Genomic DNA, 20107 nt, shown 5'->3' with positions numbered 1-20107 from the left:
CAAAACAAATACCTCAATAATAACATTCAAAATTAAGGGGACTCATACACCTTAAAACCCATAAGATCTTCGAATATGTGACTGTTGCAAGAATTGCGGTAACTTACTTATTTAAAAGCAATTACTTCCAACTTTTTACAGCTGACTACATAATATATAGCTGCTTTTTGAAATAGTAATCAGAAATTTTGTGTTGCCACAAATATTTTTCTAATTGCAGAAATTCAGAATAGAGAAACTAGCAGACGGAATTTTATCTCTATTTCCCACCTAGTATGCCACTGCCTGAGACACCTCCTGAGCATTTACCTAAACAACTCAACAATATACTTATGAAAAAGCAGATGGCTTGGTTGTGATGCTTAATTACATGAGTAGCTATACATAAATATTGAACGTTTCTGTCAATATACCATTTGAAATACCTGTGAAAGTACTGGAATCCTTGGCTGTTGATTGACGGCCTTCGTCTAAAATTCTGAAAAAATAAAGAGATCGTTGGCATCAAAAAGTTACGGAATCTGTGTAAAGAACTATGAAACTACGCCCAGTAGAGCAGTGCAACATACATTTATTTGCATCATGAACGCTCTAACCCCCTGAAAACTTCAAATATCTGCCGTATTACAAAGTAATAAAGATGAATTTCGGAACCGCTTTGTGCAGGCGATTCTGGTATTGATTTCAGATGAAGATATTTAGAGATTTCAAAAAAACTGATCGTAAAAATAAAGCGCGAAATAATATAGTTACTAATAAGTAGGTCCTGGATTAATGTTAATAAACAGAGTTCTGCGTGAATAAAAATATATAAATAAATAACTTTTATCTAATTTAGTTAATTTTCTTACATATTTATTCCGGAAATTCGATAATGGTTTTTATTAGAAGAAATGCGTTATCATGAAAGGGATTAATTACATTTAATGTATAATTTGAAGCCTGTTAATTAATTTAACGATTATGATGAAATCTTAACGTTTAGATAACAAATGGAACATTTCAGAAAGGTGTACTTAATCAGTATATATTGCTAATATGTAGATAATTATTTTTATAGCAATTTTTATTAATTTTAGTATATTTATTACTATAAATTTAGTGTATAATAAAGTCAATAGAGAAAGAAGAAAAAAAAAAGAAATCTGCCTGCAATAGTAATTTATGGAAAAGTTTTCATTATACAGTTTTCTACAATCTGCTTCCAATAAATGTATTTTGAAACTATGTCGACACATTAGTCAACAATAAGAAAAATGAGTTTCAAATAAATGTTGTAATTTTCATAAAATCCTCAAAACTGATTTTAATAAAAACAGAAATTCATTTAGGGCGTCTGAAATGAGAATACAGTCGAAGTTTAAAATCCCTTGTAAACAACGTCTAAAAGAGGAAAGATAAAAGTAGAAATTTTAATTAAAAATCAACACTAAGATGCTATGCAAATCCATTAAATTTGAAAAGATTAAAATGCTTTTAGTGTCCTTGATAAATATCTTAAGGGAAGAATTATTAAAAAGAAATCATTTTTTTCAACGATTCTCAAATCTCCAGGCTATTACATTATCAGAAACTCAAGTACATTTAGAGCATTAGAATAGAGTAGTTTAACAATATCATAAATTCAAATAAAACAAAAATCTAAACATTTATTGGTGACATTCAAACTATTGGTACTTTTGCTATTTTTTATGTTAATTTATGTACCTTACATTAATATGCATAATATGTACGTATAATTAGTCAGTTTTTATTAGGGTATTGCAAATACTTGCTCGTAATTCTGTATTTTAAATTCCTAGAAGGAGAAGAAAATTGTAGTTTCTTGAAAGTGTTACCATTCAAGATGTTATAAAGTACTGAATTTATCTTTTAAAATTAAAACTATGCATTCCTGTGCAGACTAACTTATTCCAAAAGAAGATAAGTGCTGCTTAGTAATTTATATGTTTTCTATCATTTTAATAACGTATCTGGCTAGCATAATTTATGATATCTCTAACTGATATAGTACGAAGTATTTCTAAATGGAATTATTATAGAAATTTGCATTTTAGAGCAATTAAAAAATGTATCTGACGTCATATATTACGTACTTAAGTATAAAATAATTAAGTACGTCTACTATGCCTTTGTTCTATATGTTTTTCGTTCTGTTGTGTGATTTACAAGAACTTAAGAATAATCTTTAGTACACTGCTGAACAAAGATTTTGCTGTTTCTTTTTTAATTCTGTTTTTTTAAGCATGTATTGGATATTACTAAGATTACTGTAATAAAATTATTTATAAACCTATAAATATTATTGTTTACCTGTTTATGAATAATAGATGGTCAAATTATTATAACAAACCATCAGCGTCATACAAAATGTTTTGTATGAAATCGAAAAAAAAAAGAAAAATGCGACTGGTAACAGCCCCCGCTTTTTTAATGTATATATATATTCGATATTAATATGCTTCAAAACTGTTATGATTAAACTATTTATAAACTTCAAAATACACTCATGTCCATAAATTAAGGATAATTCGGAGTCACGCGGAAATCGAACTCTAAAATAAATATATCACCTGTAAAACCACTACACACATCTTCAAGAATCATATGCAAATTTCAGGCAGTAACCAGATGACACCAATGGTACGTCACAATGATGAGAGTGTAAGAGAGTGATATATAAGGAATAGAGGCAAAGAAGTAAAATTATTCGCAGGCGCTTTATAAGCATTTCAGTGCAATAACCGAATAACTATGACACAAAGAACGCATTTAGATGATTTTTTTACGTGGTAGAATTATCGGCCGTCTGGAATGTGGGCGTGCCCAACTGGAAGTATCAGACGAACTTGGAATTGCCCAGAGTGTCATCTCCAGGATTTGTCAACGATTCCAAGATGATGGTAATGTGAGTAGACGTTACAGCACGGGTCGCCCCAGAGTTACAACGCCGAATGAGGACCGGTATTTGCCAGTTACTGCCAAAAGAAACAGGCGGAGCACAGCCACAGACCTGTCTCGTCAGCTCTCTTCAGCCACTGGTACGACAATTTCAAGACAGACCGTGTACAGACGCTTATGACAGATTGGTCTATATGATCGTAGACCTGTCAGATGCGTTCCACTTACTGCAACTCACTGTCGCCTGCGGTTAGCCTGGACCAGAGAGCATGCATTGTGGACACCGCAACAGTGGGCTTGTGTGATGTTTTCCGACGAGTCCACGTTTAGCTTGCAGTCTGATTCTCGCCGGACTTTCATATGGAGAGCTCTAGGTACCCGTTATCACCAAGAAAACATCATTGAACGACACCGTTACGGTGGTGCAGGAGTGCTCGTTTGGGGTGGAATTATTCTGGGTTCCAGAACTGACCTGCATGTTCAAATTGGAACCATGACAAGTCAAATCTATCGGGACGTCATTCTGGAACAACAAATACGTTTGTTTCGGGGCGCCATGGGCGCACAATTTGTGTTTATGGATGACAACGCCCGTCCTCACCGTGGAAACATCGTAAGCGAATGCCTTCAATCGGAGGATATCACCCGTATGGACTGGCCAGCATTCTGACCGGACTTGAATGCAATAGAGCACGTGTGGGACATGCTTGGCCGACGAGTTGCAGCCCGTCAACCTCCTCGTACATGTCTACGGGAACTTCGGAGAGCATTGCTTTTTGAGTGGTGTAATATCCCCCAAGATCAGATCGATAATTTGATATTCAGCATGCCTAGGCGTTGTACGGACTGTATTGCATCGTCTGGGAGACATACATTGTATTAACAATCAAAGAAACCATGTAATATTGGTTTTTTATAAATACGTTTTTTTTTGTAATTTGCTCCAGGGAGAAAAAATCGCTAATGTTTTTAATAATATCAAACATATAGCATCTTGTTTTGCTCTTTACCTTTTGTTTAATAAATAAGCTTTACAAATAAGTCAAATTTGTTTTGCTTCTAACTCTTCCTTTGCCTGATTTTGTATTATCCTTAATTTATGTACATGAGTGTATTATAGTTTACTTATTTATTAATGAAGGATGCTTAAATTACCATCATAAACCATCAGCGTGATATAAAATTGCCTGTATGAAATACAAAACTAAAAGAAAATGCGACTGATAACAATAATAATAGAAAATAATTTCTTTAGTTATTTATAACTTAACATTTTTCATTTCTACTGACGTTTTTTTTTTCCTTGATTTAAAATGTTTTCCTTTGTTTTGAATTCTAAAATTAAACTACGTATTCAAATGAATTTATTCTTAAACATCTTCAAATTATAGATAAATTGGTAACAGTATTTTTCTATTAATTTTAAGATGTCTTATAATTCTATCCTGTTACTGTTTTAACTCCTTCGAATTAACTGTGAACGTTGTTTTCAGTACTACCATCTAAACTGGGAGGTGACTAATGTATCGACTATTAAACTTGTCGTGGACTTTCGACTATTAAACTTGTCGTGGACTATCGACTATTAAACTTGTCGTGCACTATCGACTACTAAACTTGTCATTTTATTTAATGCTTTATTAATGTACGTTTTTTTTCTTTTGAAATCTGAGATTTTATAAGTATTATACCTTTATTAATTATTCTGATATGCAGTACTATGTTTTTATTAGTTATTTTGATATGCAGTGTTCTGTTCTCAAACTTAAATAAAGTCATCTAGAGTGGACTTTGCTTGACATTTTGTTCCGTATCTCCGTTTATTAGAAAACATTGCAGTTAATGCATAATGTATTCAATAGTTTTTAATGTAATTTTTCAAACCTTGTTATTTAAATGAAACGGGGTTTATTTCTAAAAACTATTAATAAACGTTTTGGGGAAAGGAAGTACCAATATTTTGGAAAGTATTTGTTCATTCGATGGAATTATTGTCAGTTAAATCACAGTATCATTTCTTCTATATTGACTTAATTTTTTGTTACGACTACAATTACCTTTTATGTCATAGAGGCAAGGATCGACTAGACTTTCTGCATTCCCTTTCCAGAACAAAGGAAATTCAGTATTTTAGGTTAACTGTTTTTATTTTACTGTTTTAAATTAACGTCAATTCTTGAACCATCCTATACAGTTAGCAAATGCCGCTAAATTCGTTAAATCAGTTACAATAAATTTAATAATTATTTGGCCTGATTTTCTGGTAACCTTTCTCCCTCTTCATTGAATAAATACCGTTTGTAAAATGAATATACATAAAAGGAAATAAAATGAGTAAAAAGTCGAATAATTTGCATATAGTTTCAATCATATTTAAATTTTCAGACTACTAACTTAACTCTACGCTATTTTTAAGAATTCTAGAGTCATGTTTAGGGGGGTTGTTTTTTAAATGCATCTTACTCATATAATTCCTCTTGCTTGCTTTACAACGTTATTCATACACAATTACCTCCAATTACAAAAATGTTTCAAATGACGCCAATTTTCATGGTTCGTGATTCTTTATTTCGAATTTGTTTTTTTAAATTACTAAATTTAACCTTTTATGCGTGCCTCCAGTCCCCATAGTTATATTTAGTAAAAGTTTATAGTCATTAGTAAAAATAAAACTGTAAATCTTTGCCTCATAAAAATTGACCGAAATACTTTTAATTTGAAAATTTGGAATTTTAGCAGTCTTCTTAGGTTTTCTTGTAGCAATCGATTAAAAAATAAATTACAATCTTCCAATTAATATTACTTAGAGATAATATTTTGGGATTCAATAGTAGATACCAGTCTTTAATATATAATTTTATTGCACTGCCGAAGAATTTTTCTTCTCAAGTAATTTATAAGTTTTCAAACTGTAAAATTAATAATATTCTCATAAAATTTGATCAATTTTAGAAGCATTATTTAACTATCGCGCAAAACACTAAAAATATTTTTTTTCTTTTAATTTATTCAGGTAATGTTACGATTAATGAATACTGAAGCGGCATTGTTTCTGAGCATAGAAATACTATGAGATTTTATGAGCACTTCTGTTTTGAAAAAGCAAACTATATATTGACCAATATTTTCATTGATAATCTGCATCTGTGCTTAAGCTATTAGCACCAGAAACTTTTTTCTAAACTGATATTTCATTTTTAGTTGCATACAAATGCAAACAATTAGTAAACATGTTTTGGGATGTTTAACTTAAGTTCATGCACCACTTATACAGTCATATCATACTCTATAAGTGGTGCACGAACTAAAGTTGTTGGACGAAAAGTCGCCAGTAGGATTTGGCGTTTGGGTCCCTTAATCGCTAGTCATCGTTTTAAAGAGAAAACTGTATAAAATATTTTCTCCCTCCTTTACACATGCTTTCGGCGATTCGTATGTGGGAGGTTCGCAGTTCGAATCTCGGCGAGGGAAACTGCGAATTTTTTCACTTTCCTGACTTCGAAAAACATTTCAATGGCTCGATAATGTTACGCAAAATAGTCATCTTATATATAAAGAATTTTAATCCAATGAAAATTACATGCAGTTATTTTCATGGAACAAGAGTATTAATTATCTCTAAGAGATAATTAATACTTTTTCTTTCCCTCAAATTAAAAAATAAATTGCAGCAATATTTGCTTTACAAAGTATTCTTATATTTGAGAAAGTGAGAAATTTTTCTATTCGAACAACGTTGTTTCTATCCTTACTGTTCTAAACATTCAAAAGCAAATTTTTGAATGTTTAGAACATATCATACGATATTATTGTAAGTTATTATAAGCATACATGCATATTATGAATTTTTTGAATGGTTAATTATTCTTAAGAGCAATCTCTGACTTTTAATAATAAAAATTGAATTTTTTTAATAAAATGATATAAAATGTTTTGAAATTCCTGATTTCGAATTTCAAATTAAGCTATCTGAAATTCCTGATTTCAAGTAGCTTAATTTTTTAAATATAAAAACACGGAATAGAAAATGATATATGATAAGGAAAGGATCTGAAATTTTAGTTTCAAAAGTTATTAATACAATTACAAGTTCAGCATTAATAGATAATCAAATTTTTAATGAGAGAGTTTCATTGCCTAAATGTAGTGCCCAAGAGATTCATGAAACACAAAGTTACCAGATAAGTGCAATCGAGATAGCCTTGCTTTATGACATTCCATATCAGTATGCTGATTGCATGCTAGAAACCTGAGACTTGTTTTTTTTAACTAGCATAGATTAAGTTAGTTATATCGCACCAAACCATAGAATTTTGCTATTCAAGAGCTCGGTTATCATTCTGAATAATTTTGTATTATAAGGCATTTCTCCCGCCTTCTTAGCATGCCTTCGTAGTGTAGTGGACTGCACGCTGGGCGCGAATTACAGAGTTCCGTGGTTCGATTCCTGGCGAAGGCGTTGCTCATTTTTCACTTCTCCAGCATCGAAATAACCTAATGTCTCTGCAGTGGCGCCCGAACTAAAGGGGTGGTGGATGATGATTCTCCACACCCCAAGATTTGGCGACTGCGTCCCCTAAAACCCCAATCGCCCCCCGTTAAAAGGAGGAGTATATAAAGTATTTCTCCTGTCTTCTTCGCATGCCTTCGTAGTGTAGTGGTCTGCACAATGGGCGGGTATTTCAGAGTTCCGTGGTTCAATTCCCGGTGAAGGCGTTGCTCATATTTCACTTCTCCAGCATCGAAATAAACTAGTCTCTAATGTCTCTACAGTATTCTTAAATGGCTTTCCTTGCCTTCATTTAAAATTATTATAAATTACTTAAACATGTGTATAAAGCATAGTCCTAGCATAGACCACGTTGCACAAATGAAAATTATAAATGTCTTATAGTCAGTTTTGAATGACTACAAATAGTTTTCGTTACATATACTGTTTGCAAAATGGAAGTGAGATATATATATATATATATATTGTGAATTCATATCTTTCTTAAACTTTTAATTCGGTATCACTTGTCCTATCATGGACATTGTTTGATAGTTATTTGTAAATTTTTTAGCTTCAGCAAGATACTTCTACAGAAAGAAGAGCTGGAACAGAAACATTTACATCTGGTACAGATTGTGGAGAGCGAAAAAACTGCCAAATGGCAGTATACGCAGCAGTGCGAAGAACTGACGATGGAAATCAAGAAGCTCAGAGCTGAGGTTGTACATACTGTATAGAATTTTTTCTTTCCTTAGTTTCATTAAAAGTCAAGTATGCTTTTATTTACTGTTAAAAACAGCTGTACGTGTTTAAAAGCTCATTCGCATACCGCATTTTGTTATTAGAACATTTTAAAATTTACATCCTTACGTAACCAATTTTAGAACCATTAGAAAGCATCAGAAAATAATTTTTGACAGAATATGCACAAAAGGGTTGAAACATTTAATAGTTTTCACATATTTCCAGCCATATTCAATGCAGATGCGTCAGCTGTTTCGTAACACCTAGATTCAGCAATATAGTGACTATACGCGATCATATGTGCAATGACTCTTTTGTCTCATTGCTTGCACTGAATAAACAAAAGAGATTCAATCAAAAGGTATACTTTTATTTTCTCGAGCACTCTGTAACAATCCGGAATAAAACAAATTGCAAAATATATCGAAATGATTGTTATTTTGAAAAAAAACCAAGAAACAAAGTACTGTAATTATAAAAGTAAAAAACATTATGTGATTGAATCCAGTAAAATTATAATCATACGAATATACATTTACACGTAATTCAATAAAATTTTCTTCTAACATGAAGAGGAAAAGACATAAAATGTATAAAATACTCTAAAATAAATAACTTCTACTATGCTGCTACATAAGTACCGAATAAGTGTAACTGTTACGGTGAAACACCGAAATCTGGAGAATGTCGACTTTCACCGGTGAATTCAACATTACCTAATCGCTTGGTGTTTGTCCGAAATATTTTCCAAATACTGTTACTTCTGACTTACACCGGTGAATGTCGACATACGGTGAATGTCGACATACGGTGCGACTAACGGTGAATGTTGAACATATATTATATTTTCTTTTCCGTAATTGAGTCGCAAAAAAACGCACTTGAGATTTAAAATAAGAACAAGAATATAAGAACTTAAAACACACAGTACATTCAAAATGAGAAAGGAAAATAATAGAAGCTAAAAACTTACCAAATTATGTGATTCAAATCTTATTTATTGCAACAACTTAAACTATTATGACACTTTGAATTGCACAAGAGGACCTTGCTTTTACCACTGCATTTATACGTATTTGTGGAACACTTCCTTTTGCAATGGCAGCGTGTACATACACTCCTCTCTTTTCGACCTGCACCAGAGCATATCTGTGATTGTCGATATACACCGGTGAGGGTCCGAATGTACAAGCTTGTAATGAAATATTCGACCTTTCACCGACGTATTTGGTGAATGTTGACATTCTCCAATTTCGGTCTTTCACGGTAACATAGCTATATTTAAAGTAAAAGGTTGTTAGTTGAATAATTGATCACTTAATAAATTAGACACTATTTAAAAGGAGTGAGCCACATAACAAATAGAGCTTCCACTTAATATTTAAACTAAAAATTCTCAAATTTAATTATTATTAAAATTAAACTTTTTAGTATACCTGGAAATGAATTTTGAGAAATAAAATATTTTTGGCGATTGCTTGGAGAAATATGTTAACTACTTTTTCTTAAGACATAATCAGGAAGTATTGTTATTTTGTCTATCAAATATGTAAATTTGCACGTTATAAAGGTTAATTGTTGAAATATTAGTATTTGAATGTTTTAACTGAAAAGACTGAAACATTTAAATTTGTCTTTTTTTTTCAGCTTTGTGCGCTCAAGAGAGAATGGAGATTGACTCCTAGCAAATCAGAAGAAGAAAGTGAAGACAGTGAAGAAATACGTAAAATAAAGAAGGTGGGCATATTATCTTTTGTATATATATGTATATATATGTGTATATATATGTGTATATATGTGTATATATATATGTATATATATGTGTATATATATATGTATATATATGTGTATATATATGTATATATATGTGTATATATATGTGTATATATATGTGTATATATATATGTGGTTCGTGACAAATATTTACTTTTAGATTTTGGTGTACATAAACATGCGTTTACAGCTGAAAATGCATATAAATAAAGAACTGAGGCCCAAGAAACGGCAAACTATTGGTACATCTGCTGTCAAAAATATTAATCCTGGTGATATGCGGATTTATGTATGCACTGACTGATGATTGAGAGATTAGCGCTAGAGCTTTTCAGAAACATTTTATCCTTTTGCCAGTTCGTATTATAGTTTAACCCTCTTCATGTAGAAACTAAAGCTATGCCCATTGCTTTCTAGCAATTCCACGTTCGGTGAAGTGACTTTGAAAGGGCAGCGATTATAAATGACTCACAGTGTAGCATTCATTTCTTGACAAAAAATAGTCTTCTGCAATAATATCTTCCAAGTATTTTGTATACTTCGGAATACCTCTATTCTGAAGCTGGCTTAAACTGCGATATCAATTACCATTCGGGAAAGAGTATTTTGCTAGTAAAATGCCATCTTTAATTGGGAAGGAGCTACCCAACGGAGATATTAACTTATTCCCGTACTGAAATGCCCGGGCTCACATCCCGCAGACGGCATGGATATTTCTAAATGTATAGTGTCTGTGCGGCATGGGGGAAGTCTAAATATGCTGTGAGCCAAGTCTAAATATGTCAAAACTCTTCGAGAGGTCGGTGGTAGGACAAGAGGGGTGGAGAAGACCCTTTGGACCCGTCCATCAGGTATTTGTCTTTGAAAATCGGCCTCTCACTTATATGGTGCTCAAAACTCTTGCCAATAACAGGCGTATTTCACTACTTGATACGGTGACTGTTGTGGACTGGTGCTGACCTTCATCAGACAAGTGAGGTTGGTAGCAACATCAACAATAACAAATTGTGAAGGAAAAAAATCATTGAAGCAATTTTTTATCATAACCCAAAATGTAAACCTATTATTTCCAGTAGTTACACAAGCACAATAAAACGTAATACACGGTGTCAACTTACACAACAAAGTTTCATAACTTTAATGCCAAAGGCTTGTTGATTAAATTTACGTATTCATACGTAATTCATCAGTTTATCATCAGTAATAAATCTCAAATTACACTGAAATACCATTAGGGATACTACACCATTAGATTTCAAATAATAAACACTTACTCCTAGAAAATAAGATGAATTCGATAAAAATAGACATTGCCTAGGGTCTTAAATTATATGTATTCATTAAGAATCGGCATTCGAAACATTTGAAAATTATTTTCTACATCATCAGTACAGAATAAATCAGCATTTGATATGCTAACAATGGTAAATCGTATCATTACAATAGAAAAAATGAGACACGAAAAATCAGAGTTTTTTCATAATCTTTGCCATTAATTTTTAGGCTCATATAATATTAATTATCCCAATAGTTAAAAATAGTTCAAATCATTCAAATCTGATAAACGTTTTGGGGGGATTACAGGTATATTACAGAAAAAGTTTTAAGCATTTTTAGGTTCGGGATTAAGATATTAATTAAGAAATTTTTTACAGGATCCTTACAAAACGACTTTTTTATTGTTTTTGTTTTATATCTTTTTCATTTTTACTTCCTTGTACGAAGTAAAAAGGAAGTAAATAAATACGTATATAAATATATTTATATATATATCCACTCTGTTACCCGGCTCAGTGATCTCAGTTTCTTTACTCTTATATGTTTGTAAATTGTACATTTTTTGCTTTAAAAATGATTGAATTATGTTCTTCTTATCTTCCGGTTAAGGTTTTTATGCGTTTAGTAAATCTGTATGCAATATTTTTAAAATTATCAATAATTTTAATTTGTTTATGTGCCACTAAGCCTAATAATGTTTTTGATGGCGGCCATTGCTCTTGTTTACATTTGAAACAGCAGGATAATTCTAAATCGTCTGTGAAAAACTGTTTCTTTTCTGTTTTGTTTGCTTAATTTCTTTCATACATCGTTTTAGCTTTATTATAGTATTTGAATAGAACATGTGGCAACGATAATTCTTCAAATGATATAAATTTTGTGCATTCAGAGTGTCGTTATAGTAAACAAATATAGTGAATTTTAGATAGTGCATTTATTCTATTGTGGTTTATGCGCTGTCGGCGAAGTAGATTTAATTCAATCCAATAAGTTTAAATGAAATGCAAGAAAAAATGCGTATAATTTAATATTCCGTACAAGGAAGTCATGTGGTGTACACATCAGATTTTTTTTAAAAATGAAGCACGTTACCAAAGTTATAAACATTTCAGTCTACTTCATGTATTTTTCCATCTGGACAAACCATAAAATTACGGTTCAAAATTCAGAAACTTTAAACCAGGTAATCTTTTTGAAACACCCTGTGTGTATGTATAGAGAAAAATTAGGAAAATATTAATCTAAGGCAGTAATCGTAACGACATGTTATCACTGGAACCATTTTTAAAAACCTCTATACGCTTATCAGATTTTCTTTCGGTAAACCTTTTTCAATTTCTCATTCTGAATCTATTAATGTTTGCATATTTGTCTCCATACGTGATTGTTAAAATAAATTAAATAAATAAATTCGGATATGAAAATGGAATTTAATTTATATATCATCATATCCCGTAGATAGTTTCACTTGTTGAAAAACGTCATAAGCGAAGCACAGCCTGAGAATGATCTTCGTTGCTTTCTGTGACGAGATTCGTTAAGCGGATTGTATCGGTTGTTTTTTCTGAACGTGTTTAATCGATTAATCAGGAAGGCTCAGGAAATCGACCGAATGCATTTCCTTTTTTTTATTCTCGACTAGAAGGTGTCTAAACTAGCACGACAGGATCGAATGATGTTTCCCTCCAAACAAAAAGGAAATTACGTAGAAAGGGAAATGGAATTCTTGCTTTCAGTTGCCAGATTCGAATTCCGGAAGTTCGCATTTTCTTACACATTTGTATTCTGTTTGTTTTTCAGGTTCAGAGTTTCTTTCGTGGCTGGCTCTGCAGAAGAAGGTGGAAGCAAATTGTTGCAGAATATATTAGTTCACCACATGCAGAAAGCATGCGAAAAAGGAACAGGTAAGGAAACCAAAAAATATTACATAGTATTACATATAATATGACTGAATATTTTCCTGTTTTTCTGATTAAAACTAAATATAAATTCTCAAGTGTAGTGCTTGTTTCTTAAAACTTTACGACGTTTCAAACAATGTTATATTTACATATATAATACGAAAGAAACGTTTTCTTTTTTATGATACTACTTTACTAAATTTCATTGTATTTCCTAACTTTTACAATGAAGAGGGAAAACACCACATTTACTCAGAATAGTTTACCTTGCAGGAAAATGCTGTGAAATTGTAATAACTTAGATACCTAAATAAATTTTATTTAACAATTCTTCCGTAATTTCTTACATAATCTTCAAGAACTGCATTGAGTTGCAGTTAGAATATTTTTTCAGTAATTTCTATTTCATTGCTATCACTTAGCAAAACATAACGTTTTCATGGGAGAAGCTCTGTCATATTTTAACATTTTGGAATGTCTACATCGATCTTAAAGACAACTCCTGCAATGATATTTTTGGTACTACATGTTCATATCTGAGTTAAAGAATTTATTAAATTTAACTACATTCTATACCCCCTAAAAAAAGCAAGAAACTCCAAGGAATTTATAGGATTTGCGCTCACCACGCCTGTTGCCCTGATCACCCCTCAGATGTGCACCCCGGCAACATCGTATGCTATGTCATTGTTCAACCTGATTCTCAATGGTTGAACTAGAATTGCCTACATTGATGAGTTCCCCTTCAAACTGAACCTCGATGACCAGAAAAGACATCTCTGAAACAGGTCCAGGACATTAGTATGAGATAATGCCATGCCCGCCATGCAACCCGATAGCAATTACTTTTATACTGGACCCTTTGCATTGTTTTGCGTTACCACTCTTAAAAACACGGTAGTACGTCGACTATATTTTACACCTCATTATGTTGTTTTTTCTTTCGAGACAATCCAGATATACATTTCAGAAGGTTAACGTCCAGCCGCATATACGATATTCAGACTCATTATTTGCAGAGACAATAATGAAGATTGTAAATACGAACAAAGATAGAGTTGGAATTCGGCACTGAGACTCAGATTTTGGACTTTGTATGTTTGTTTTCCTCATATTTTTTTTGGCCAGTCCCTTTTTTTGATATACAGCCGGCTTGTGCCGGATAGGAGGATCGGGGCTGTGCCCTGATAATAATAAAAATAATACGATATTCAGTTCTACTGATTGTCTCCGAACTTGTCAAGCGCTTCCAAAGTCAGCTAGATCTCCAGTCAATAGAGCCCGTTTGATAAGCAAGTGCCTGCAATCGTCCCAGAATGACGCCAAAAAAAAAAAAAAACTCAATAACAAACTCCAAACAAACCAAGTTACCAAATTAACAAAGAGTTTGACAAGAAATCGCTCAAAGGATCATCTTCCCACGCTTCAAAACTATGCTAAGCCGTATAACAGCTTTATAATGGTAAAAAATGTGACGAAGCTTTATTGATTTATTTGTTATATGTATAGGGTGATTCTAAATTGTTTTTACAAATTAAGAGGGGTGATAGTACTCATCCAGATGAGCAATAATTACCATAGAACATAGGGTCGCATTCCACAGGCAGAAAAGAGGAATATTAGAATTCCTACATGAACTTACAATAATGTTGGGAGAGCAAATGGACGAGACCAAAAGTTAGTTTAGTAAAAAATTCATAGAGAGTGCATAAAACTACTATAATAGCAATAAGATATTATTCTTCAGCAACATTTGTTAAATTCTTGTGAAAAATTTCAAAGTTAAAATTGTGCACGTTTCAATGTGAAAAATTTCAAAGTTAAAATTGTGCACGTTTCAATGTGAAAAATTTCAAAGTTAAAATTGTGCGCACGTTTCAATGTGAAAAATTTCAAAGTTAAAATTGTGCACGTTTCAATGTGAAAAATTTCAAAGTTAAAATTGTGCGCACGTTTCAATGTGAAAAATTTCAAAGTTAAAATTGTGCACGTTTCAATGTGAAAAATTTCAAAGTTGTGGGCGCTTTTCATGTGGTGCACATCAAAACATATATTTGTATCCTATCTCTGCTGCTGTATGCTTTGGGTACTAAGCTTTTTAAAAACTGTAATATAAATTCCATGTGTTATATTATAAGTGCATGTTACAGCTTCTATCTAACTATTACAAAACGGCTTCCAGACAGTTGTAATTGGGGGATGCTTTACTGAATTGCACCAATATTTTTGACAATATTATTTCGAAAAACAGTATTTCTAAACAAACATGCAAACAGAAGGCAGAAGATTTGATAAACATTTTCAAAGGATAAGCAGATCCATATTTGATGTCATCTCACCAGATCTCACAACCATAGTCATCTCATCCCTGATGTCAGAAACCTATCTTCGTCTAGAGAGCTCTAATTAAAGTTCTATTACCCTGCACACCGACGATATATTTATTTGCACGTTTAAAAGGAAATTCATTATAACAGCTAAAGCTTTAAATTTTGAATTATTCAAATTTAAATTTTGGGTGAATGTTAGTATTTCGTTTGAGGTGTGATACCGTAATTATTCATCGATTAAGAAAAAAACTTTATCTTTTTATTTCCTGGCACGTCAATAAACAGAGCATTGCATTTTATGGAGGACTGAAAGAGGAAAATCTGCAGTTGCCTTCCCCTTGCAAAAGTAAAATCTACATTTTTATATCAATGAAACCAAGAAAACCAAGAAACCAAGAATAATTTTTGACTGTTGTGCATTTGTTTTTACACGCTTTAAGAAAAAAAGTTTGTCCGTTACGGTGTGGACAACAGAAAAGTGATACCTGATTAAATTAAATTTAAAAACGTTGCCCTGTTATCTTGGTATGCGCAGCATTACTCTAGTATTGGACAAAAAATTTTAGATAAATATTTGGTGCAAATAAATTGAAGGTTCAAATAATAATGTCTGCGATCACTATGTTTCGATTGCATTAAAATCGCTAGATATTTTCCTAAAAATTTCGTAGTTGGTAATCTGTAAGCTCTAATAGAGTTCAACCCAGATTCTCGACACGAACATATGGATAGGATAAACAAATTCAAACAATTTCAATTTGAAGTGATAAACTGTTACTTAAAATACTTCTTCTTGAACTTGTATTTGATCATATTAACGACAAAGTGTGCTTTTCTCAATTTTTCTTGGATTGGAAGTGACTCGACTGTGTGCACTGTTGGAGAAGATGATGCCTTACACTTCCCTGGCACACATCACTACCCTTTATTAGCTATCAAACGTAATTCTGGGTATTAAATGGATCTGGAATGCACGATCTCCTGCCCCATTAAATGGCTAACCCTACCAGTCGGATGATAATGTGCTAATTTCTACTCGAATCAACCATTTGAATCAGCGATTTCTAGATTTCCTCCGGTTCTGATCACTAAAGATGAATTCTTAAAAGCCAGATTTATGTTTCTTATCCCTTAGCAGACTGATTACATTTTAAGGTGAGGATTAAGTTTAAATTCATGCTATATATCTAAGAAATTGAAATATAAAATAAAACTTAACGCTCTCGAACTCGAAAAGGAAACCTTTAGTTTGCAAAATGGCCCTCAGCTAATACTGTCAGGCCTTGTGTTTCTCTTGATTTGCTTTGGAAACATGAATGATCCTGAATAGGAATAGGGAGCTTACTCAAGCTATGTTCAAGAAGGTGTGAAGTAGATAACACAAGCAGGAAGGGTATACGAAACCCTTTATTTTCAATCTTTTACAGACACTTCCGAACTTCGGAATACAGAGACCAACCACTTGTGGTCTGAACGTAAGAATATAAAAACTACTAACTCTAACTAAAAGCTAACTTTGAATTAGTATACAAATGCCTAGCACTAAGACTGGCCTTTATTTAAAAAAGGTACGTATGTAGTACGCCGAGCTGCTTAAACTACAATACGTTTGCAAATATCAAGAGCGCTAAACCTCTGGCCTTAAAGGCAACCAGCAACCGAGTGAAACTCGTAAAACTACAGTGGCAAGCGGCTTGCTGCCTAAAACTCCTTCTCTCTCCCTAACTCTTAGCAAAAAGCCACAACTTAAATACTTGGGCGTTAGCAAGACAATTTGAGAAAATAAGAGGTGATAGCACAGTTTTAAAATAAAATAAACGTTAGTAAAACTTAGGATCCTTACAATAGGACCTTCTAAATTACACTTTTGGTAACACTTCACACACACACTTCTAAATTAACTATTAGATCAGAGTGGAAAACTAAGTTAAGGGTTAGATATGAGTTCTGCTTGACATCTACGGAAACAACCCCATGTGACTTTAAAGATACTAAAGCGCTCCACAATACAATTTAAATTCACTAACCATTCATTGAGTAACCAAATCTCTGTCCTCTCTGCACACTGCATGTTAACCTCATATTGTGACTATACTGCTGGGCAACGATTACATCTAAAAGCCTCTTCTGATTCAAGATCATCCCGGAGACTATAGGTTCCTACACAGTTAGTTACATTGTGGCCCGTCTATGTGTTCATTGAATGATCAACAGCCCTCAAACTCGCTCTGTACAGTATTCGTGTCACGTACTGTGGGCGTGACATGAATACTGCGCAGAGAACAGGAGTTCAATTATATGGATAAATGGAATTTAATAAATGCTCATCAAGAATATACATGTATTGTGTTATCATTTATTAATTTAAGATGATTACTAATATAAGGGCGAGTCAAATGAAAGTGAGCCAACCCCTCCTCAGCAAGAATGGTTCGGTCCATCATCTGCGGCGCACAGAGACAGCCTTCATTTACGAAAGTGGCGCGAAAGTGTGAGGTTAAAGTTCTTTAAGGCGCTCTTACACTGGGTTGAAGACGGTAGCGTGACATAATGGACGCTCCAAAAGAGGAACAACGTGGTGTGGTCAGGTTTTTGACAGCTGAAGTTGTTTCCCAACATGAAATTAGTCGCCGTATGACTGCTGTGTACGGTGAACATTGCATCGCATTGGCCACTGTGAAGCGTTGGAGCAAACGGTTCAGAGAAGGACGTGAAAGTTGCAAAGACGATCCAAGACCGGGCCAAAGCCACCTTGCAATCACCCCCGACACAATTGCACAGGTTGATGAGCTGATTAGACAAGAACGGAGGATAAGCATCGATGAACTGGCAGAGCGTGTGAACATCAGTCACGGTTCGGTTCACACCATAATTCATGATCATCTCGGTTATCGGCTTTTGTGTGCTCAATGGATGCCCAAGATTTTGAACGACCGCCAGAAGACGGGGAGGTTCGGCGCTGCTTTGACTCATCTCATCCGGTATCACAATGAGGGTGACGACTTCTTGTCTGCAATTGTGACCGGAGACGAATCATGGTGCCACCACTACGAACCTGAAACACGCCGGCAAAGCTTACAGTGGAAACATTTAAATTCACCACCCCCGAAGAAAGCAAAGGCTGTTATTTCCTCGGGAAAGGTGCTATTGACTTTTTTTTCGATCGTCAGGGGCCATTACTGATTGAATTTGCTAAACGTGGAGAGACTATCAATAGTTCGCGATATTGTGCAACGCTGGATCGGCTGCGTGTCGCAATCAAGAACAAACAACCTGGAAGATTGACAAATGGTGTGATCTTGCTACACGACAATGCTCGTCCCCACGTCGCTGATGTGGTTAAGACACAACTGGCAAAGTTCAAGTGGGACACACTGCAACATCCTCCATACAGCCCAGATTTGTCGCCATGCGACTTTCACATTTTCGGGAAACTGAAAAAACATCTCAAGGGTACCAGATTTGTGTCGGACGACGCCGTGAAGGAGTCGATTACAGACTTTTTGAATCCACAGCCCAAAGAGTTTTATGAGACGGGGATCACGCGGCTCATTTGTCAATGGGATATATGTCTCAATGTTCATGGAGACTACCTTTAAATAAAGTACTCTGTTTGTCATATATTCGCATTGGCTCACTTTCATTTGACTCGCCCTTATATATTAAACAGGCTTATTTCAAAATCTTGTTCGCCCTGCTATGCAGTTTTCTGTCATTGCCAGGAGCTCAATATCCTGAACAAATATTCAAAAATGTAGTTGACACTTATCGATCGCAAAAAAGATAGATCGGGAGACAAAGAAGAAAAACCGAAAGATTTTAGAAAGTCGCAAATGTTTCCAGAAAAATCAACAGCTGGTAAAGAAAAAGAGACAATAATATTTAAGGAAACTGAGATATTTTTCTTCAAGAACTTCAATTTGTGACAGTCTTAAAATGCATAATTTTTCACTATTACTAAGCTCGAAAAATAATTTTAATTAAAAATAATTTATAAATTATTATTTCCGTTACGCTTTATTGATTTGAATGCCATTCAAAAGAAATAAAATGTTGATAAAATTTATTTTTAACCTTTCAAATGTTGCAGTTTTCTGAAAATAACATTAAGTTTAAATAGATGTTTAATCTTTCATTGAGTTTCAAAAAATGGGGACGGTTAAATTTAGCATGATAGTTTATATTTAGCATTAAATTAATGAAACTCCACAAAGCAAATATGAGCGTTTGTAATAATATTTAATTTATAAGTTCTTCAAAGAAACCACATCCTTGCCTCTTTGCTTGGTAATATGTTGCAGATCATCTTAGTTGATATTTCATGGGAATTCCGCAAATATGCATTAATGTTCGAATAACTTATCAATTATAAATTTATAATGATAATATTAATCCAGATTTTTAATTTGTATTTTAATTTAAGGGGCAGTCTTAGCTGCGTCTGCTGACAAACAAGAATCAAAGCAATTTTGAATCTTTTAACTTTTAAGTAATCAATTATTAATTAGGATTCGAGTATTTTTCGCTTGATATCAATTTATGTAAATGATAATTCATACATCTGATGATAATTCATACATTTTATCAACAGAGAAGTATAATGTAATTTTGAATCTTTTAATTTTGTAATCAATTAGTAATTAGGGTTCGAATATTTCTCGTTTGATATCAAATTATAAAGATTATAA

General features: G+C 33.2%; 1 protein-coding gene across 1 annotated transcript in view; it reads left to right on the top strand.

The window, feature by feature from the left end:
- The window catches only part of LOC118187708 (ras-specific guanine nucleotide-releasing factor 2-like), a 302120-nt gene that overhangs the window by 47558 nt on the left and 234455 nt on the right, over positions 1–20107 (top strand). The window contains exons 3-5 of the mRNA XM_085821450.1: positions 7965–8112; positions 9785–9874; positions 12989–13092. Of these exons, the coding sequence (XP_085677576.1) occupies positions 7965–8112; positions 9785–9874; positions 12989–13092 (342 nt within the window). The remainder of the gene's footprint in view (positions 1–7964; positions 8113–9784; positions 9875–12988; positions 13093–20107) is intronic.

This window comes from Stegodyphus dumicola, chromosome 7 (genome assembly GCF_044657685.1).
Source record: "Stegodyphus dumicola isolate Sdum_Otavi_A_Nest chromosome 7, ASM4465768v1".
NCBI lineage: Eukaryota > Metazoa > Arthropoda > Arachnida > Araneae > Eresidae > Stegodyphus > Stegodyphus dumicola.
This window is presented reverse-complemented; position numbering and strand designations above follow the sequence as displayed.